Below are 23,569 nucleotides of genomic sequence, written 5' to 3'. Positions count from 1 at the left end.
AACAACAACAAAAACAAAAACAAAAACAAAGGAAGCAAAGAAAAGATTTGGGGATGAAATAGGGCTGGCAATGACGGTTCCTCCAGTTTGCGCCGCAAACGCCCGTCCGTCGCGGACCCCCTTTCCGGCGGCGTCTCTCGCCGAGCCTCCGCTGTTTAAATGGGCCAAGTTGAGAAGCGGCAGAGAGTGCAAATCTTGTTTGGTCTGGGTCTGTGAACTTCAGCGTGACTTCAACGACACACACAGGGGTTAAAAACAACTCTTTTCAAACTTTCAACCCTATTACCGTTACGCAAACACGAGGCGATACTATCACGATCACGTCCGTTTTTTTGTTCATTCTTTTTTTGTTTTTTGTTTTTTTTTGAAGCGTCTGATTATTCCACACCTTTTCAGGCAAAATTCGCATATATATCTTATTTTTCTCTATTCGCTCCTTTCTGGTATATTTGTCCCCCTAACCCCCCACCCCCCTTTTTTTTTTATATCGTGAGTAAATGATTTAAAACAAAGATGCTTTGTTATAAATGTTGCATAAGCGATCAGGGAGAAAAATGCCTTTAACTAAAAAAAAAAAAAAAAAAAAAAAAAAAATGTCTGGTTCATTTCCCCAAAGAGGCAGGAGGTGTAGCTGTGACTGATAATGATCACCGTATGTAACATAATGTCCGGGGCTCAGGGCTTCCCAGCATGTCAGGTATTAACAGAGCGGGTGTGATTAAATGTGGGAGGTAGGAGCTGTGGGGCTGGCGGAGAGCGCTGCTGCCGCTGCGAGCTGGAAACTACTGAATGGGAATCTATCCGGCAACTTCAGCAGACCGCTGTCTCACGGCGACACGGGGGCTCTGCGTAAAACCAAGCGGCGCGTCTCCAAGTCTGGCTCAGCCCCACTCGCAGGCGGAAAGGACGCTCAACTTGGATCCGGCGAGCAGTTTTTCACTTGTTCCCGGCGCTCGGCTGCCACTAACATGCCTGCCATCAAGAAGGAGAGGCTGGATGGGGACGACATGGCACTGACGGCGTTCAACCAGTCCGAATACCTGGCCCCTTTAAATGCCACCGCGATCCCCGTGGTGACCCCGCATCCGCCGCCCTACGACCACATTTTCGCCCATCACCGCGCGTACTTGGGGCTCCCGGACTCGGCGCTGCATCACCAGCACCTCCACCATCACACGGACGACTTAATGCTGGAGAGGTTCTCCTCCATCCCCGACTTTCAGCCCTTCTTTGACAACGGGGAGCCGTGCATCGAGGTGGAGTGCGGGGAAAACAAGGCTTTGCTTTATATTAATAAACTGTGCCAGGGCAGCAAGGGTCCGTCCATTAAATACAGAGGTGAGTGGCTCACGCCCAACGAGTTCCAGTTCGTGAGCGGACGGGAGACCGCCAAGGACTGGAAGCGGAGTATCAGACACAAAGGTGAGGGCGTCTCATCCTCAAACTTGGGGGGTTTCTTTTTGTCTCTTTTCTTTTTTCGTGTATTTTCAAGTGCGTAAAAGCAGACCGGTGTGAGGCGGTGGTGAGGAAGGGGGGTGGGGGGGGGGTGCAGATCCTCCACTGACCACAGGCTCTGACTCAAGAGTTTTCGTGGCTGTCCGGTGGAGAGGGGGTCATCCCTGGGAACGAGTGTGTGTACGTGTGTGTGTGTGTGTGTGTGGGTTTTGCACCGTGGCACCAGAACACTTCCACGCGTGACATCACCCCCACCACCCCTCCGGTTCTTTTTTTTTTTTTTAAAGCCTGAATGGAATGGATGGGTTTGTATGTGAAAGGGGATGAAGACATGTTTAGTGTCAAAAATCAACATTTTGTTTGTGAAAACTGTTCATTTGATGCCACCCTAGTGTGCTGTTGTTGTTGTTGTTGTTGTTGTTGTTGATTGGTAGTTCATCGGAACCGTCACCCGCTCACCATCACACCAAAGAGGGGGTTTATGCTGTCTTTTTCTTTAAAATGTTGACATTTAATATAGTATTGGTGACCCCCTCAAACACCCTTCACTCTCACACACACTCATCATGCCATGACTGACAGACACAGGTTACTCAGGCAGTAGTAACATACGTCAAGATGTGTGTGGGTGGCGGTGGAGGTGTTTTTTGGGGGGGTCACCCCCCCCCCCCCCCCTCCACACACACACACACACACACACACGCACCCACACACCCCTATCCACAAGTGATAGCCAAATAGTTGAATATAGAAGCGATTCAGGAGCCAGAAGGCTGCCGCCTCTCCCGGCTGTAGGTAGGAAGCGACTCCATGGCTCAATATCAGAACAGCCAGTCAGTGTGAGTCATGACTGTCTGCAAGTTCAAGCTCAGTTTCACACCAAGTCTAGTGGACTATATTTTTTTTCGATCCAGTCTTTGACATCTTTTTTTTCTTTCCCGATAAAAAGGGGGGCCCGTTCTAAAAGCAAGTCGCCCATTGACGGTCACATGTTGTGTCATGAAGGAAGTGCGTTTACCGTCTGGTTCATGTGGTTGCTTCCCCATCTGTTCAATACTCTGGAAGTGTCTCATCTCTTTTTTTTACAGGAAAAAGTCTCAAGACCCTTATGTCTAAAGGAATCTTACAAGTGCACCCTCCAATCTGTGATTGTCCTGGCTGTCGAATTTCATCTCCAGTGGTAAGAATATTTCATCTTCTGTCATATTGTGCGAACAAGGATAGAATCTCTTTGAGAGTTTGATTTCGTCTGACTCGAGGAAAACTTGTTAGCGAATTTGAAAGGTGCCGGTTTATTAACTGCGCCCGTCGCCTTGTCGGCGAAGGTTTGAACCAGTCAAAGGGCGCCCAGACAGAGCTACATTGACGAAAACATATTCTTTGGCACTCCTCAAGGTCGTAATGTGGTGAAGCCCAACATTTGGCATTTACAGTGCGTTGCTGGGTTTCGCTGAATTAATGCTTGCACCTGTCTGGCTGTTATATTAGACCAGGGTACGGCATACGGCGGGGGGGGAGGGGATATCTTCTTACTCACAGGCCACATCGTTTGTTTTAGCTTAACTTTCCCAGAAAACGCCACTCGACCGACCGATATTCGATCGCGGTTTCTGCGCCGTCTTACATGTGTGGAGTGCGAGCACGTGAAGCGGCGTGTTGCCTTTGTTTATAACCTTGACGGTGAAGACCCCTGCAGGCGCACATGTCAACGGTGATGGTAATTTTTCTCAGCAAGAATTTCAAGCCCGCCCTCAGCCTCTCACAGACGCCGAGTATCAGCTCGGCCTCGCATTCGGAGACGCCCAGTCGTCGGCCGAGGCTTGACGTTAGGCGTCGTTGATTGTGTTTCCCCGTCCCATTGAGTCAGTTTCCTCACCTGGCCAATGAACTTTTGTTTGCCCCGTCCTTCCCTCGGGGCATGGCTGCTGGCATGACGCCAAGCCCCGAGGCCTTGCAGGTGTGTCACGTTTACGGCATCACCGCTCTGTCTGTGTGCGTGTGTGTGTGTGTGTGTGCGCGCGCACACGTGCGTATGTCTACGTGTGTGTGTGTGTGTCAGCTTTGAGTAAGCACACTGCCGGCTCACCGTCGCCAAATCTGTTCACACAGGTGCGTCGGGTTGTGAGAGTGTGTGTGTGTTTTTATCACCACGGAGCGCATCTGTTGTCGCTCCCAAGCACTAATCTTGAGGGAAGGGTGTAAGAGGCTTAGCGAGCTACTGAGCGTGGCTACTGCTGATTATTGTGTGTGAGGCACGCAAGGCAAAGGCGGGTTAGATAAGCCGGAGGTGTTTGAGTGATACAGGTAAACTGGTGACATTTTTCACAGCCAAGAATGAAGATGGGCACCCTAACACGTGGGGTTCAGCCAAAATGAATTACCCGAAGGGAAGGAAGGAAGGGGCAGGACAAACAGATTTTTGTGTTTTTGTTTTTCGAATGTACCGAATAACATCAAAACGCTCGGGTTCGTTGCGACAATCGGCGATTGACTTGTTAGGACTCGCGCAGTTTTCCTTCAAATGCAGCTGTGACGGAGTAAAACTTCGTTATTGACGTAAGCTGGGATTTAAGAGCCTTAAGGTTGTTGTTATAGCCTCCTCTCTCTCTCTCCCTCTTTTCCTCTCTTCCTTTCCTTGTCTGGTGGTGAAGCCTGACGTCTAACCCACCAAGTGATTTACCACCATGACACTTTTACGCACAGGCACACACGGTCACGCGCGCGCGCACGCACACACACATGCGCGCAGAGCGCGTTGGCAGTTTCATGTGAGGCGGTGAGGGTTAGGCGGAGGAGGGAAGGCGGCGGCGGCAGCGGCGGCGGCGGCGGCGGGACTTGTATGGCCTCTACTGGCGTCTCCCTCCCTCCCGTCTGACTCCCCTCGGGGCATGGCAGCCGGCCCTCCCTCACTGATTACCCCCCTCCCCCTCCGCACAGACAGACACACACCCACACCCTCCCACACACACGCGCACACACACACACACACACACACACAGACTTTATGCATGGCTTCTGACAGGAATGACCTCATGCAGACATTTATTTTGAAAGTTTGACGGCTGAACTTTGAGTGATCTTGTTCCGATAAAGGTGTGAGCCCACTGATCATAAAATGCGCAGCTGGTAGGAAGATGTTCCACCTGTCTGTTCAGTCCTCGTGGCTGATAATTTGCAGTGTCAGTGCAGCCGGAAGCTGTTTGTGACGCCGACTGAACCGTTGACACGTTCAATAGTTTAGAATTTGAATACGTCAATAACGTCGTCTCCGCACATGCCGAAGTTAAATCGCTTTATGATTGACGGGGATGATAACTAGCTGTCAAGGTGCATTACCTTTTTAATAAGCTGATTATTATGGGATAATTAGGCAGTCAAATGATATATCTTTCTTGGCAGGTTAGCCGATAAGTTAAGTTGCTCCTTGAAGTGCGTCTATAATAATCCCGTCAACCGAAGATTTGGTTTGGTCGACCATACGAGATTCACGGTTTCATAAATTCGTGACATATTTAACGCCGGACCACGCTAGCCACCTTCGGTTCTCAGATGTTCTCTCGACTTTCGTGCTCTTCAAACCGAAGCTCGAAGTGCTCGATGAGATGTTTTAGTTTCAACATTTCAAAACGACGAATTTGTTTTGATATTTTCTCACTTATTGATCGCTTATTCGTCTGTGAAATATAAGTGAATGCTGAACAATGACAATTAGCATTTCTCATAGCCTTCAAGATAAAATACACATGGGGTTCAAAAACGCTTGTTTTTGTTTCAGAGCTTTCGACGCAGACTTATTTGTCAAAATAGTTGGCAAACAATCTAAAAGCTAACAACCTATGAACTCGTGAAGATGTTATTTTAGATGGACGGTAAATTGAAGTTATTAAAAGGTGATTATTCGGTGTGATGGGCACAAGATTCGAGCAGTAAAACTTAGCGTATGCTAAAGTTTCGCTGTCTGTGTTTACAGTTTTGATCCCGCATATGCGTTTGCTCTTTTTTTAAAACTGCCTGTATGTGTGCTTGTGCGTTATTATTTCTAAGTCCAGGATGGCTGGCTGACTTGCTAGATGTGTGTGTTTGTACGTGTACGCGCGGGTGTATGTGCGCAGGCTCGAGTCGGAGTGTGTGCGTACATGTGTGTGTCTGTGTGTGTGTGTTTGTGCGTGTGTGTGTGTGTGTGTGTGTGTGTGTGTCCTCCAGGGAGAGCTTTGCTTCCTCTGCTCTGTTATTTCAGCGGAACTAGCAGAGGCCGGGAGGAAATTACAGTCCCCTCCTCTGGCTCATAAAGACCTCCTCCAATCAAGGGCCCCTGGTGCAAAGTAGAATTAAACACACAGGCTCATACTCACAAATATAAACGTGTACACACAAATACACTCACATACATGTGGAACGGACAGCTGAAATGAAATTAGCCCAAAAGGGGTTCAGTTTCGCAATAGAGCATTCGCGAATCCCGGTCGTCCCAGACCGACTGTGCATCCCTTCACTTGTAGGTGTTTGTGTTTGTGTGCGTGCGTGTTGCTAAGGCTATGTTGCTATGGTAACATCCGAATCGGTCACCGGCTCGGAAGGGCGCAGAACCCCGGTTTTGTCGAATGTATTTTGTGCACATTTGTGTACGTTTCCTTGTGTATCAGACATACTAGCCACTATGTGGGACTCCAATGATCTGTTCGGTTGCTGCGGATCTGAGACTTGCTACTATGGATCAATGAGATTTGCAATGTCGCACGAAACGTGCGAAAACCATAGCGTACGAGTCGATAGGAGTCTTTGGTTTTTCTTTTTCTGTCTATATTTTATGTAAAGGAAACAGTTTGGCTTTGCAAAAGGTTCGCGAGGCCCGATTGGTTTACACTTCAAGCAAGTTATCAACGATTAACTATATCGCTGGATGTGCTTTTGGTTGCTCGTATGCAAAAGCGGTGCTCGTCTATACATTACAAGAGCTTTTATGGGTGTGATTTCAGAGAAGAGAAACATAACGTACGTTCAAGTTAAAGTGGTTTATCATTACAAAGCCAACGGCAGTTCTTAAACCCTTCTGTCTATGAGTGTGCATGTGTGTGTTTTTTTCGCTTTTTTTCGCTAGTATTTTGGCCTCGTGATTTCCTCTGATAGTTGTGCACTTGCTGTCACTTTCGGTATTTGCAGACCCTCTTGTACTGTCTCAGTTTTATTGTCGGGCCATGCACTACCTACGTGCACACACAAGCGCACACACACTGAGGGGACATTATTTGTATTCACCTTTAGGTCTTGACTATTACTCCATGCCAGCGATGAATAAGTCGTTACCAAAATAGATAGTTATTAATCATTTAATACTGATGCCGTCTATGGTATTTACACGTTTTTATCAAGTCTTTTAACAGAAAGTCAATATGAAACAGAAAAATTGACAGAAAAGACCACTACGGAGTGGAAAACTTCAATTGCGCCTTAGTTTCCCCTCCATGTAAGTGATTGCTCAGTTTATTTCTGGTTTCTCTTTGTAGCAGGAATATGTGTGTATTTGTCAGTATCCATGCCAGTTAGCTAGAGCATGAATGATGTCGGAGTATTTGAGCGAAATACTACAATCACATGAAACCTACAGCCTAGTATGAATGTGGAGAGACATTAGAAATTGCACGTGGGGGCGGGGGCGCGAGGGTTATTACATTTGGAAGACATTACATCTAGATTTGTTCGTCTAGAGATTCTTAGTTTTCCATAGTATCGTGTTTACTGATAAAGCTTATCGAGGCAACTGCACTTGCATAATTTGGTAAAGGCGTTTCGCCCTCTTCAGATCATAACTGCATCAGCAGTTTTTGGCAAGTTCACGAAACAAGTCAAAACAACTCGGCCGTTGACCCAACACCCTAGTTTTCCATTTTTAAAATCAAATGAGCCAGGACGTGATTTTCTTGCTGTAAATTATGGTCACCAGTGTGGTAGGTTGACAATTTGGCAGTATTCAGATCCACATCGTTGTTGGTTTTTTGCCGCTAACATCGAATGTACTTATTGACCTCGTGTCTTTTGAAGTTAGAGAGTTTATTGGTTTTGAGGCGTGAATGTTTTGACGATATTCCCCTGGACATCTGGAGTCCCGCGGATGGGTCTCTCTCGACGTGGCCCCTGTTTTGCTAGCATCAAAGAGATCCCTTGCAAGGGATGCTAGCTTTAGCTCATGACCACATGCTAAAAGCTAATGGCACTAGTTTCTCACTTGGCGCCTGCTGGGAATGTATTTATAACAAACTAGTCGTATATTTTCCGTGACAAATGTCGGCACGTTGGCAAACACGCAGGGATCAGTCGGACACGTGTAATAGAACTGTGTCCGGTGAAGTCTTCTCGATTATTCTATTTTTACTTTGGCTGTGGCCAAAACAATGGAAATCATAATTTTGATGTACAGACCATGACCTTGCCCTTGCCTCCTTCCCTTCTGTTTGTCCGGGGAGGGAAAGGTCCAGTTGTTACCTGTCTGTAAAGCTCCCCGCTGCGGCCTCGGTGGTCCTATCCAAACATGCGTGCACACAATAAGCGAGCAGGACGTAGAGAGAGACAGGAGGCAAAGGGGAGAGTGAGAGGCGCGTTGGCACGCTTGACTGCACTGCCACTGACCTCCCAGCGCCACCCCAGCAGTTCCCCTCCCCTCCCCTTCCCTCCCCGTCGCCGCCGCCGCCGCCGCCGCCGCCGCCGCCGCCGCTCGCCCTCTGTGCACCTCCCCCCTCCCCTCGCTGCTTCCCCCGTCCCTCCCCCCTCGCCCTGTGCCGCTCCACTGGGCTGAAACTGCCCGCTCGGCTCAGCGCGTGGGGGGCGAGGGTGCAGGAGAGCATGAGCATGTGTGTGTGTGTATGTGTGTGCAGCGCGCGTGCGTGTCTGTGGTATGTGTGTGTATGTGTGTGTGTGTGTATGTGTGTCTCTGTGGTGTGTGTGTGTGTGTGTGTGCGTGCATACGGGAAGGTGGGGGTCTTGGTCGAATGCCTATCCGCCCCACAGTGCTTTCTCACTTTTTTTTTCTCTTTTTCTCACACAGCCTTGAACAACGAAGTTTTGCCTTAAAGTACACAAGAGCATGCAGACCCACACACACACACACAACACATGCGCGCACAACACATGCGCGCACATACGTACTTGTTTACTCAGTTTGATGAAGTTGAGGCCTAATGTCCCGGCTAATTTAATCTCAAATGTCAAAATATAACACTCGGATCAGTAATATTTGAAATACTAGGGCAACTATACTAGAGAGTATCTAGCATAGAGTATAGAGTAATACCCGTAATACCTCAGTTTGTCCAATATGTGTACGGTGGAGAATAGTGAAAGCGCAAACTGCAGTTGTTGTGACTGGATATAGAAAAGTGGAGCCACGCACATTACCAGCACTGGCGCCGTCGCGATCTATCCATAAAGTATGAATCTCTTCATATTACCTTTTAGGTCAATAGTGTATGAATGCAGAACTCAAACCACAAAGGCTGACAATCTATTCTATGTTCCCCGAAGCTTCACCAAATGACATTTTTACATTTAGGTGACCAGAATGTTTTAATAAGTAGGCCCATACTTGGTTTCTTTGTACAACAAACGCAGATGTCATTGTTGGTGGGTGTAGTGACTGACTAGCTTTCAATTACCAGTTTACCGGTTTTGAGAAGAATGAATCGACGATTTTTGAAACATAGTGGATTTTTATACCAAACTGTCTTTTGTCTCACCGGATAATCCGTGCAGGGACGGTGAATACGAATAATACGTGTTTTTATGAAGCCTTTGAGTTCCGTTCGTATGGTATGTGATCTTGCTTTAGACATATCGCAGTTTTCTTCAATCGGTAAAGTTTTGCTCGGCTTTAGTTGAATATCTGCAGTTTGTTCGCGCCGCTTTCTTGTGTTGCTCTTTTCAGCGATGCCCTTTGACTCGGTGTGGTCGGTTGTTGTGTTTTTTTTTTTTTTTAATTTTACACATGCAGCCGGGAGGTCGCGAAGCGCAGCGGATTCAAATAGGTCTTCCAGTAAACAAGCAGGTTGTGGCGGCCGGAAAAAGAAAATATTTCGGGAGCACGGCGAACCTTTTCCATCTGTCACAACTCGAAGCGGCGGGAATAAAGAATGCCTTAATAAGCTTTGAATTTGTGAACGCAAATTCATCATCTTCGTCTCTGCGTTTCCCGCCGGGGGGTTAGGATGTGTTTACCGAAGGACAACGTATTGATAGAGACTTATATTGACTAATGAGACACATCGTAAAGTGTATTATCGGTTCCGGGGGAATCCCGCTCACGGTAAACACAATCGTGAAACTATTAGTCGGGCGTTATTATTCACATTGATCACGTTGATGATGTTTTAGCGGCGAGGAAGGAGGCAAAGCGACGAGCCCGGGTTTCCCCTCGTCGGTACCGGGTCGAGGAACAGGAAGGAACGTGAGGTTTCGGACGGAGAATTAGCGTTTTTGTTTTGTTTTCTTTTTTTTTTTTTTTTTTAGTATTTTGAGATGAACTGGATCCGAGGGCTCACGCAAACACAGCAGCCGTTTTGTTTGTTTTGGCCTGCTTTCAGGGCCCTTGTTTGAGCGCGGTAATGACCGCTTCGCCCCGCCTCTCCGCGCACACGGCTTTTTTATTTTTTTTTCCGTTTTTTTTCTCTCTCTCTCTCTCTCTCCTTCTCTGTCATCTCCTCCCCTCCTTCCTTTCCCGCTCCCTCCCTCCCTCCTTCCCTCCTTCCCTTCCTCCCTTCCTCCCCCTCCCTTTCCCCAAGCGCTCGCGCCAAGTCGGCCCGCCATCCCGCCTCCACACAAACGCACACACACACACACACACACACACACACACACACACACACACACACACACACACACACACACAGAGCGAGGTAACGGCAGACAGGCGCGTGACTCATTAGGCATTCGTCCCCCAGGGAGATTGCTGGGGGGGCGCGTGCGAGGGGGAGAGAGCGCGCCGCAGCTGCAGGAATGTCACGGGCGGCTACCGCTGTGTGTGTGTGTGTGTGTGTGTGTGTGTGTGTGTGTGTGTGTGTGTGTGTGTGTGCGCCTCGGCGTCTCTGCGTGTGTGTGCGTATGTGCGCGCCCGTCTGAGTGTGCGTGTGTTTCTCTCTCTCTCTCTGTGTGTGTGTGTGTGTGTGTGTGTGTGTGTGTGTGTGTGTGTGTGGGTGTGTGCCTGCTAAAGCTAGTTGGAGCCAGCGGCGGGGCACTGCACCTTTCAGGAAATAACGCAAGAAGAAAGGGGTGGGGGGCACAACTCTTATTCGTCCTCTTTTCCACCGCGAGTGCATCTAAAAAGTCTGAAATAAATGTTAAGCGATTGATTGCCTTTCTGTTTCTGCATGAATTTCAATTTCTTTCTTCTTTTTTGGCCACGGCGCAACCGTCGCGTGTGTCGTTTAGCACTTTATACATTAGAACATGGGTGTCAAACTCATTTTCTCCGAAAGGCCACATCAGCGTAATGGTAAACGGTAAGAGTATAACTGTAACTAAATGTAATGTAAAATAAATGTCACTACTCCTTAATGTTAAATGACTCAGAATTTATTACTCATTCAAATCCTATATGTTACATATGCATTCCCATCTTTCTGGAAAAAGCCTTCCATCTGCATCAACTTTTCACTTCCTGGACATTTTTATTTCTCAATTCCACTTGATATGGATACACTGCAATCTAATGGCAGGATGCTGTCACTTCACGGGTCACATGATTGGCATGAATTGTGGGAAATGTAGTTTATGGTTTGACTTTATTTAAGACAGTCAGACCTTTTAAGACGTTCTTGCGGGTCACATAAAATGACACGGCGGGCCACATTTGGCCCGCGGGCCTGGAGTTTGACATGTGTGCATTAGGAGATCATTGGGTTGCTGTCAAAGTTGGCTATGAACGCATGTGTGTGTGTGTGTGTTTGTGTCGGTGGCCTCACATCTGCCTCACATCTAGAAGATCCCTGGTTGTTTTCGTGGGCTTTCTAGTCCTCGTGCATGTTCATCGGAGACCCCAAATCTTGCCTTATTGGAGACCATAATAGCAGATCTATTGGATTGGATTGTTGTATGGTTCTCTTTATGCGGCTCGGCGATCGACAGGCGTACCCAAATATCGCCGGGCGAGGAACCAACCCCCTGGTTACCACGAGTGCAGATAGTCAATGTATATGAATATAAGAGTTCACCAAGCTCGAGAACCCCGACGTCACAAAATGCTCAAAAATCTGTCAATAACCTACTTACTCTTCCTTTCTTAACGTAGCATCGTGCTAATGGAATAACTGTTCACTAATCCCATCATTTACTAGCCAGTTTAAAAAAACAGAAACAAATTGGCCAGGTCATATACTTGGGTTGTTTAGTTCATACAAATGGTCCCGATTTATATAGCGCTTTAATCGCCAAGCGCTTTACCGGTTCACATTCAGGCACACGCCGATCCCGGCAGAGCTGCCGTTCGCGGCGCTAGGCGTGCCATCACTAGCCGGAAGCGACTGGGTGGGCCACCGTCTTGCCCAAGAACGCTTTGTCATGCAGACTGGAGGCGCTCGGGATCGAACAGCTAGCCTTCCCGTCGGTGGGAAAGGCGTTCCACCGACCGAGCTACAGCTCAAGTGTTATCGCTTTATGTTACTAATTGTCAGAAAGTGTTGCACTTCATCTGTTCACTTACAACCCCCGCAGAATCGTATTTTCTACAAGACGTTAATGCCTCTTTGGTGCAGACATGTTTTTACCTTAATAGCCACCTATTGCTATATGGATTTTTACTGAATCACAAACGTAAAAAATCCGTTTTTCTTTTTTCTCAGCAGTTATTATATTGTAACTTGCTATGCTACATCTTGTCTCCTACTCATCCTTAATATCTTTCAGTGTAAGTTTAATTTTCACAGGTGAAAAATACAAAGGCGGCCATTCTATTCTTTCCTCGGTCAATGGAACGTGTATCACAAGTCCAAAAAAAAGCATGGACTTGCCATTTTTTTTACACTGTTTTAGGGGCTTGCTGACCTAGTTAATATCTTCTGTAACTTTCATCTCTTCCCGACGCTCATTCAGTCTGTGTTGAAGTAACTGACCAAAGTCATTCAGTAGACATTGTCACTGGAAGAGAGACCGGAATCAAAGAAATGACATTTTTCGCCACCATAACATCAGCACTGGATTCCAGGCTACTTTCTACTCTTTACAAGCTCTGTTTTATGGCGCCTCTGTGACATCGACCCAGGGGGCGGGATGGAGGGGGGGGTAGGAACGTGACCTCATCTATTTGCAAAGAGCTGATAATAGTATCGCTGTCGTTTCACTTTATTCTAGCTTCTACACCTTTGCTTGATAAAAAAACCCAATCAACATTTATGAATTAATCCTAATGGAGAAAATCTATGAGAGCACGTCCCATGATATTTGTTCATGTGTTTGTCGTTTGTCAAACAGTGCTAACTTCCTGGAACAGGAAAGAAACTGAAGTTGAGTTTCCATTCACCAGTGTGTACGCTTGACTTTAATTTTAGGGTAAAAAAAAAAAGCCTTGTGGAAACACTGGAAATCCTGAAATATCACAAAAACAGTTTTATGCTTTGGGGGAGGTCTTTTTTGCCTTTTTCGGGGAAGAGATGATCCACTTCACGGCAACACCTTTTGTGAATAAGGCGGGACATTTTAAGTCACTGACACAACATAAAAACAAGTTTAACTGCCTGCTTTGGTGTTTTGATCTGATGGCGGCTTAACGTTTTGTAACAACATCATGAGAACAAGCGATGCCCAATCAGTTGACAGATGTGTATGAAACTGCAAAATAAGTGATTATTGAGAATTAAGTGACATCCAGTTCAGGCCCACTTTGACATGAACCTTGACTAGTTGACCAAGAATATGTTCCACTTTGTTAAAATTCCATGGTTTATTTCTTAATTAGCGCGGTTACAATGTTATTTCATATGTGACACACACAGTCTGTGATAGCAACAAGTGAGTACTGCTGCTATGAGATTAGCACCTGAAACGCACCTGTAGTAAAGTCTCTAAACATCTTTTCATTGTCTGCCGAACCTCAATTACCAGCGCTATTATTACCACTCTCGACGTCTCGAGTCGTCTCCCGTCTTGTTTTAATATCCGAACTTGAACGAAGAGTTAATTCGGTTCATTTGGAGTCTGAATATTTGAACTGTAAAATGTATGTTGCTATGCGTTTGCATCTTGTATGTATGTTTGTCTTTTTTGAAGTCCAAATGTGAAGCCCAGATATATTTCTTGGCTGCCCGACCGTCAGACAGAAAGCGTGGGAGGTGATATTCATAGAGGTGCTTTTAGGGGGACTTTTATGAGAGAGTTTTTTCCATGGCTGAAAGAGGGCTGACCACACGCAGTACGGCAGCTTCAGTTCTACGCACACACACCGGCGTGCATGCACAAGGCTGCCTGTGCAGGCACCCTTCCTTTTAGCACTCCTACGTGGGCTGGTAGGGGTGTGTTTTGCTTCGTGTGTTGTTTCGGATTGCCCTCCCCCGTGCTGCGGAAGTGTTGCCGGAAGCTGTGGGAGCTCACCCCCAGTTCTGCGTCAGTGCCACTAAAGAAAGGGTTGGGGCTTTCCGGCAGGAGGAGGGGGGGCTGTCAGACTGGGTATGTCACGGCCATGTGGGTGGTTGTCTACACTCCACACACACACACACACAGATTCACAAGCAGAGTCACAACTGCTCTCCGACGAGTTATTCTTGTATATGCTATATCTCAGGACTGTTCCAAGTAAAATCCCCTCTTTGGAGGGGAATTCTTGGAGGAACAGGTGTGTGTGTGTGTGTGTGTGTGTTTGAATACATAAGAAACAAAGGTAATGTGACATATTTAACAGATGTGTGTTTCATAACATTTGAAACATCGATACAATAATGTTGTCCTGATATGTTGAACGTGACGTCCAGCCCTTGACAAGCTCTCCTCTCACTCGAGCTCTAGCACCGACGTTCTGGCCTTGTGTGGAAGGAGCAGAAGTATCTGAATACCAGCCAGTAACGTCAAACACTGGAGGAGATGAAGAAAAAGTCTTATCTTTAAGAGAGAAAAATGTGCAGACCGTTGTGGCCTGCTCATCGCGGGGGTTGTTTTCCTCCCTCCCTGCCCCCCCCCCCCCCCCTTCCCCTGAAGTCGTTTTAATGTTTGCCATTTGAGAGACTCCAGAGGGGCTGCACCTGTTTGCCTCTTGGCTAGGAGCCCCCAAATCCCTCCTCCTGCCCCCGCCTGCCACTCATGCTGCTGCGCCTCCTGGGATGGAGGGAGCGAGGGAAGGAGGGAGCGGAACAGTGGAGAGCTGGGTTGCATGTGTGGTAGAAGGGATAGCTGGAGGGCCTAGAGGCGTCCGGGAGTAAGAGACGCAGGCACATTTGGTGTGTGTGTGTGTGTGTGTGTGTGTGTGTGTGTGTGTGTGTGTGTGTGTGTGTGTGTGTGTGTGTGTGTGTGCGTGCGGGGGTGGGGGGTTCTCACACCGGACATTTCTTCGTTTTGAAGAACTTTCTGATATTTTCACACACCGAATTCCCTTTTATTTCAGTTCCTTTTCTCACCTTTCTCTATTCTCTCTTGGCTAAATCTTAGGTCTGCGCACTGTCTTCTTCCTATCAAGTTTTCTCAGCAATTCTCTGTTCCCTCTCACTGCTCATATTTCCTCCTCTTCCTTCCCTTGGCTCAGTCTCTTCCTCCCTCTCTTTCTTCCTCCTCAGCCATCACCTCGGCGTCGCTCTCCTTTCCTGCTTCCCCTCCTCCTGTAGGCCTGTGATAGAACAATTCTAATCCGCAGTGACCTCTTCAGGTCACATTAAAGGTCGCACAGCTTCACTTAATACCCCGAGGGCTACGCTCCCATTTTTATCTTTATATTTCTCCTCCTACTAATGAGAGAGGAATAAACATCCAGTGAACCAACCAACTTTTGTCCCCATCACGTTGGTTTAAGAGAACGACATTATTGGCAATTGAGACAAAGGAAGTTATCCATCTTATATCGAGATGCATTGTATTGAAAAGTATCATACTACTTGATAATTGAATAATAATTCCTAGAGGCTGAATACCAGCGTGACTGTTTCATGTTGTTTTTGTCACAATGACAGCCATATCGATGTACCCGTTACCATTCTCCTCGTTCCTATCAAGTGACAATGCCCGATATACTTTTGAAAATGTGGGCCTGGGAATTAGGAAGTGCATGTGACTGTGCGTCGTTAATATAAAATTAGCCCCGATGGGTTTTGCTGGCACTAGTCGGAGCCAACAGCTCTGTCAGCTGTGACTAACATTACATACCGGAAACCCAATTTTCTTCCCTCCTTTGAAAAAGTAGCCCAAGGCTACGTAAGAAATGGCGAAGACAAACCGATCTCCGGTCCGTAGCGTCACATAGAGCTAACTTTAGCATCGCGTCACATGAGCTCACAGGTTTAAATGCAGACATGTTTGACAGAGCAAACCGTCTGATTCTCAGACAACCCATTCCACTACCTTGGAGCCAATAGAGTTTAGTTTCCCACGCCGTCTGCCACTGCTGCAAAAATTTCTGCGCTCTCTTTAGCTGAGGCAGTCACTCAGAGACTGTTCGGTTGGAGCTGTTTAGGAGCTCCGAGGATTTTGCGTTTTAATGCATTTCTGGGTTTCTGTTCCAGTGTTCTTTTTAGATGTTTCTACCTGAAGTGTTTGCTGTGCTTTGACAGTATTTTATGGAATTATTATGTGTTTATTTATTATTTATTCCGAGATAAGTATGTTTTTGCGTGACTGCTTGTCATCAGAATATTACAGAAAAATATTAAATTCCAAATGGCTATCTATTGTCTTCTTTTGGGAGTTAAAAACTGTGATAAAACATTAAACAGTAACTCAGAGGGTTTTTTGAAGTCGCCAATAGGTTGTATCGTAACAACACACGTAAGTAAGAAAAAAAAAGCAAAGTAAGAATGACATCTTACAAATTGACAACCCGTTAAGGAAATAGGGCATTTAAGTCAAGCAGAAGCAGTCAGTGCACATCCTTCGAAGTCACGTCACCAAAAATGGTACCCGCTTGTCGCGCTTGGTCTTTTGAGTTCTAGGAATGGTGAATAGATTGATGAAGTGCCTTCTGTTCTTTGTGTGTTATGTAGAACCGCGGGCGCTTGGCTGAGAAACGCACAATCCCCCTGCCCCCCAACCGGGTGCCCAAGAAGGAGCTGGCTTCTATCTTCAGCAGTGACGACAGCGAAGGCAGCGAGCGAGCCAGTGATCATGCTCTCATCAAGCAGGAGGACGACTTGCATTACAGTATCATGAGGAAGAGGTGAGACACCTTCTTTGGCTTTCATGCAGACTGAAAGACATGGCTAGCCTGAATGACGTCTGGGTTGAATTCCTATCATGTATCAATGAATTTCCAGACTTTCCGTAAATCACATTTAGATGCTAATGCACATTGTTGAAATGTGTTGCAAACGTTTGAGGAAAACTACCATGCAATGATCATGTTAAGCTACAGCCAATTAATAATAAGTGATTGGACTTTGCAAAGTGTATCTGAACAATCGGGATTGTAGATGAAGAAACTTTAAATGTGGGCTTTAAATTTCTTTCGGGAGAATCGTATGATGAGCTTTGAAGGGGTTAATTGGATTGTAAGGTGTTTTTTTTTTTTTTTTTTTGCTCTCCTGTCGTGGCTTGATATTGAACAGTAGAGTCACCTGAGTCCCTGCAGTGGCCGTCAACCTATCCTGCCCTCTGCTTGGCAGCAATGTGATCCAAGCAGAGTGCTGAATAAGTCCTCGTTGTTTTTTTAGCTGCACATTTGCGGCTGAAGTTCGAAGGCTTCTGGAATGCAATTGAAATATCCAGGTTTCAATTCATGCTTAATTTGACACGTCTATTGTTACTGCCCATGTAAGAAAAAGTTCAAAAGGAGCTCAAACTTGTATTGAATCAGTCTCCGTACTCAACATGTTGCTGGGATTCTTAACACAGATGACAATTGCACTAAGATCAGTAGGAATGTGTTGCTTATCTTCCTAATCCTTCAAATGGCAACTTTTTTGCATTATTGATACATCGTAAATGGCTTCAGAAATCTATTTGATTTGTTCATGGAATCAAACACGTTGCATTCATCTTGAAACAATCAATGGCTGTATAACGAATTGTCCAAAATGAACTTTTTCGTAGTAATGGACAAATAATCGAGTTTTACACCAGATAAAATCTTAAAGTGTGGACTGCATTTTCAAAACAAACTGTCAGGTGGATAATCACCTCCAGGTATCCTCTCCCTCTCTCATGCACACACACACACACACACACATGCTCACTCAGTCACTCACTCACTCTCACACACACACACACAAACACACAGTGACAGGGTTACAGTGAGGTCATCTCATTAAGATGAATTAAATGGCCTCTGATGCAAACAGTGGTGCCGTTTCCTGATGCGACACACTGCCGTTTACAGCCGTAACATTAAAAAAAACGATTAAAATGTTGCTCCATTTACAACGAGCACTTTGATCCATGCATAATTAAGCCTTAAATGTGAAAAAACATCACATGGATTTGTGATTACTCGGTGTGTACATAAACTGATTTGTATGATTCGGAAATGCGACAGGCTATGGACAGATATAATGCAGAAGCTGTTCATTGATTAACCTCAGAAAATCCCCAGCTGCATTATAAGCAGCTTGTGCAACCTCATTACAGGAGGGGATGTTTTTCATGTCTTGAGACTTGCGTGTGACACGGCGGACAGCACACCAACTGTGACGCTTTAAATGGATCTCCTAACCTCATTTAAGAGGGCTTCCCCTCCCCCTGACACTTGTGCCGCTGGCGTGTTAAGATGATAATGAATTTAAAGAACACTTATGACTAATATGTCAGGCTTTTACCCTTTGAAAGGCGACGGACTCGCTGGAGCCGTAGCTCCAGTCTGTCCCGAGCATCCGTCTCAGCCCTGCTTTATCCCCCGATGGAGGTCTGGACGAAAGGGATAATGGGATGTCCAATCACGGAAATGTGATTTCCATTGACCGCAGCTTCGTAAGTGAGTCGTAGAAGGGTCTTAACAAATTGGATTTGGCCATTGGATGTGAAAAATACAAGGCGTCTGTATACATGTGTGAGTGTATCTGTGCTGTCTCATCCACACATCATCAGAACAGGGCAACCTGCTCGCTCTAACTGCACTTTAACCCACAACTGCTACGTGTGTCAAGCATTTACCTAAGAACGGACAGCATAACGCAGACCTTCGGAAAATAATTAACATCAGGTGACATTTCTTTACGAGAGTTCAGACCTTTCCGCTCGGTTCCAAACTGCTTCCTGGAGCCACTGGATGGTTTGGTTGGTTCAGGTAGCCGACTGCTGGTTTCTGCCTTCGCTGTCAGCCAGCGGTGTCCATGCGGTTGCCCCCATGTATAAAAATAGTGAATTATTACGCTTCAACCTGAGCTTGCCCAGCAAACTATACGTGACGATAAAAACCGAAAAGGCGTCGTCAACAAGGTGCGCGCAGAGGTTCCCTGTGGTATCCTCACCCATCTCTAACGCTCACTCGTAGGTAGAGAGTAAATCTAATGGCGTTATCATGTTGCTCTGGCATCGGCGCTGAAGATCCGAGTTGGATTAGTTAACTCTGATTTATTGATTTCATCTAAGGGACTAAATATTTGATGAGGCTAACTTTGAATTTTAGTGTTTCACTGGAGGGCAAAACAAAGCCTTGTTTAGTGTTTGTTCGAGTTAACCGTAGATAACGAGGGCGCGATTGAAAAGTGCTGACGGAGAGTCTGAGAAATTGCCCAGCAACCAACCCGGGATTTTCTAAAGTCACACCCGCTGGCGTCTCCCTTTCAGCCTTTTTTCCCGAGAAAAATCTACAATTATTAACCATCATCAAGTCAAACGCTGTTGCATGCTTTCCTATACCATTTTCTAGTTGATCGCTTCCATTGGCGTGGTTGTAACTTAATAATATTATTTATGGCTGACTAAAAAGATCAAATAGTTGGAGAAAACTGAAATTCTTCTCCAATATTCTGAATGTTACAGGCAAATGTAAGAGCTATTCTTATAAATGCAGTGTTGTCTGATGTTCATCCACTCAACAATTTGAGGCAGATGATTGAAATAAACAAGTTAGGGTTAAAAAATTGTCCGGGGCACTATTTCAGAAAACGTGATTATGGGATTGAAAAGTTGTGCGCTTGATAGAGGCAGCTCTGGCTGCCATTGTATCAAAACGATGCCACTGCATGTTCCTGAAGATGGGAGGCATTTTCTGAATTAAAAGCAACTGGAAAAGGATTGTTAACATTTTTAGGAATCTAATTATCTTCTGTATTATGTTTTTTTTTTCCCCTCTCAATTTCACTCTCTGATCAGCCACTGCATTTTAACAGAGCTTTTCATGTAACAGCGTCGGCTCACATTTGTGAATGGGTTCTCTGGTGTCAATCTGAGAAATAACCGGCATTACCGATATTGAATTAGCTACTGTAGTTGTACTGTGTTCGACATTTTGTCCCCTGGCTTTATTGAACAACCGTGTCATTGCTTCATGCCAGCGAGGGGTCATGGACAGTATGAAATTACTTGAAATGGCTCCCCCTTAAAGCACTAATTAGCAAGCTTGAAGTTTTTATAACTTTATGGAGGAGCTTTCCACTTGAAGACATTTTTTTGTGCTTTGTTTACGTCTGTTTTCCATGGCAACAAAGTCAATGCATATCGGACGCCGATTGGGCGTTGGCTATTGGAAAAATTGTTCAACGTTTCCACGTAGAACGGGCTGCCAGAACAGATAAAAACATAAAGATGGTCACCAGCGTTCCGACTGTCTCCCCTGAGAAGATCATAGCATTTAGCTTGTCCTGTCTGAGGTTAGCTGAAGATTTTCAGAGCTTTGGCATGTCACACTTTATCAACGATAAATCAGCGAACTCTTTGGAAACACCGTCTAATCTCGTGCTGAAAATGAAACATCATTTCCTTTTACGTAAATTACATCCAAATGTGCCTTAAACCTGTTGAAAAAATGTCTCTCAGCTTTCCAATAATGAGCCAGATAGAAGCTCATGAAGCGTAAGCCAGAACAGAAAGTGATGAAAACCAGCAGTCTGCGCATGTCGTGGCCCAATAGACAGAAATGCAATATGGCGTTCCGAAACTATTACCATTTTAGGTTTCTCTTCGCCATCTTCGTTGCGTCATCAAGGTCTGGTCAGTAAGGCAGCGGAATGACAAGATGAAGCGACGCCACGCTTTACGAAGCTGATAGTTTGACGGCCAGCAGCAAATCGCACGAAAATGCAACGTGAAATATAACGTGTGCGAAACAGGCCGATACTATCAGTTGCAGCTCTTTGTGTTCCTTGGATAGATTTCCTAAACAATAGCCGTTTTCCTATACGGCGTCTGGGATCCTTTACTAGATCAGCTATTTTCTCAGCACTTCCGCATGTTGCCGGGTAGATTTGCGTACTGTAGCGGGCCACCTGCTCAGGTAGGTGTGGACTTATTATTTGGACCGTTGTCTTGAGAGCAGGGGAGGCTACACAGTAAACCTGCGTGCGCCAGATGTTACACACCGCTCGCGACCTCTCTCTCTCTTCTCATTCTCTCATGGTCGCTTTCTCCTCTACTCCTCCACCTTCACATCCCTGCTGTCTGTCTGTCAGCACTTTCCCAGTGGTGGTGTGAGACATGGCGTCAGGGTGCCGGGGCTGCCAGCTTCTGCAAGCACACACTGTGACCTCCAGCCCCGCCACCTCAGCTCCACGTGCCAATGCCGCAGCAGGGCACCGGTGTGTGTTTATAGTCAGGCGGCTCCCTATGCCAGGAGAAGAGTCCTTTCTTGTTGTTTCGGCTGGTTTGAATTGTAAATCCTACTGTTCTGGGACGGGACGGGGGGAGGGGGAAGGCGACCGTTTCCTGACAAAAAAAAAAATATGGTCGCGCACAACATCAATCTGGCAGATGGAATTCATCCCCATTTATAAAATAGAAGGCATTTGCGTGTTTTTTTTGGGGGTGGGGATTTAACTTTTGAAATGAATACATATCCATTCTTTATTCATTCCCCTAAGCAATGTCAGCGATCTGGCCGCATGTAGTATAGGTTTTTTTATTGGTTTGTGCGAATGCGAGAATTTCCAAAGTGTTCTTTTTAAGATGTGGCAAGTATTGTCTCTCACTTTCTGTTCTTAGATAAAATTGGGATGCAATTAATCAGTCACATGATTAATTAATGATTGTCAATGACAGCTACAGGAGGTTTCTCTGATGCATTTAGGAGTTTGGCACGGTTCACTGTGAGCCAACAATATAAACATCCAGTACTAAAACCGAGACACAAAAAAAAACCATATTTTTGGCAATTATCACAATGAAGCTGATTTTGTAAGAGTCATGGTGAAATTGTGATATAAAGACACTATATGCGTTATGTCGGTTGTCAGACGCACTTCGTGGAAAGTATTAACATGCTCTAATCGTATCGGTGTCTGGGTCAATCTGTCTGTCCTGCGGTCGGGGATGAAGGAGCGGGGTTGGGCATTCCAAGGATGAGCTTAGAGTGAAATGATTGTCTCCGGTATGCACCTGGATGAAGGCAGCTTATGTCCTTCTTAGCTATCGCACCCAGCAGCTATAATATAAACCCCCTCCGTCCTCGCCGAGGTTCCCGCCCTTCTGAGCTAACCCCGGCCTTCGGAGCTCCTTAGGGACCGCTGACTCAGGTGACTGGGTTTTAAACACCATCCCCACCCCCCTCTCAATCTTCCATGGCTAGAGTATGACCTTGCCTCCACCCATAGAATGATAGGAGGAGGAGGGGTTTCGGGGAGGGCAGAGGTGGGTGGGGATAGGGCTAGGCCCCTCATTAGCCCCAGCCAAGGCGGGGTGGCTCAGGAAAAGTGCGCTAATTACCCCACTAACAATGCCCTTGCCGTTCATGGCTTAGAGCAGCTGATTTTCCACGGGATAATAACCCCATCACCTCTCTGAGAAGTTCAGGGTGGCATTATCGTGATCACTTTGAGCGACGGCGGTGTTTTAACACAGGTGCCAGGTTTATGGAATTTGCTGCAGTTTGCCACAGATGAATGTGAAAAAGTTGCGTTGCGTGATGTTTGTTTTGTCGGTCGCACTTCAAGACGACCGTGAAAAGACATAAAGCGCAATCAAAATCCTTTCCTGTAGCTCCTTTTCTTTTTTTTTTTTTACAAGAAACTATTTTGTTTTTTAAGATACATATAGCTACTAATTTTAGGATGTTGCTCCTTAAAAAGAAGTCTGTCATTCGGAAAAAAAGGAACGTTTGCATTCAAATTCAAATCAAGCGTCTCTCTGCCTAGCAACCGGCAGTAACTGTCTGGGACTGTTTTCTGAGTCATTGGTTCTCTGCGACAGAAAGGTGACGGGTGAAGTCACCATCAGGCCTGCGACACTCCCCTACATTTTTTTGCGAGTGTGTGGAAAACAGCTTGGCGACCGACAGCCTGACATTACAGCAGGAGCCTATAATCATGGGACTGTAAAACCCCAAATCCAGCGGCCACAAACAGCGTGGACTCGTCACAGCGGTGGCAGCGAAGAACCATTCGCCGCTCCTGTCCCATAAACTCCGCTCGCCGAGTCATACCAGACCCCCTTCGTTGACGATACCGCTTTTATTAAAATTTTCCAGTTAAGGCTAAAAATGAGATTCGCACTGACGCAAAACCGCGCCGATTCGATTGAACCTGGCTAAGTTTTTGTCGAACACGCACCGAATAAATAGTCGCTCCTGTGCCACACGAGCTGATTGCCTTTACACTTTGGCTAAGGAACCCTGCTTCCCTCAAATGCTAAGTGCTTTTTTTTCCTCATCATTATTCCAGTTAATGCGATCTGAATGATAATCAGATTGCAAATGAAATACCTCGATGACACAGTTGTGGGTATCTGACGTGAAACTACGCAGTTGACTGGGTGTCAGGAAGGCCTTATCTGAAGCCCCTTCCTGCTCCTCCTATGGGTGTGGAAGGGAAAGTGCAGCACAGCATGGATAGGAGGCTAGCCCGCACACTTTTGTATT

At 46.1% G+C, this 23,569-nt stretch overlaps 1 protein-coding gene across 2 annotated transcripts in view; it reads left to right on the top strand.

The window, feature by feature from the left end:
* Positions 1 to 670: 670 nt before the first annotated feature.
* Positions 671 to 23,569, top strand: part of samd11 (sterile alpha motif domain containing 11) — a 50,782-nt gene continuing 27,883 nt past the window's right edge. Inside the window, exons 1-3 of one of the 2 annotated variants that reach the window (XM_086141101.1) lie at positions 671 to 1,422; positions 2,544 to 2,635; positions 16,611 to 16,783. In XM_086141101.1, coding sequence (XP_085997227.1) covers positions 723 to 1,422; positions 2,544 to 2,635; positions 16,611 to 16,783 — 965 coding nt within the window. In that variant the 5' untranslated portion in view covers positions 671 to 722. The remainder of the gene's footprint in view (positions 1,423 to 2,543; positions 2,636 to 16,610; positions 16,784 to 23,569) is intronic. The other variant, XM_086141104.1, reaches the window with a different exon arrangement.

This window comes from Fistularia commersonii, chromosome 34, assembly GCF_037954325.1.
Source record: "Fistularia commersonii isolate RoL2024-O1a breed Wild chromosome 34, RoL_Fcom_v1.0, whole genome shotgun sequence".
In the NCBI taxonomy this organism is placed as follows: Eukaryota; Metazoa; Chordata; class Actinopteri; order Syngnathiformes; family Fistulariidae; genus Fistularia; species Fistularia commersonii.
This window is presented reverse-complemented; position numbering and strand designations above follow the sequence as displayed.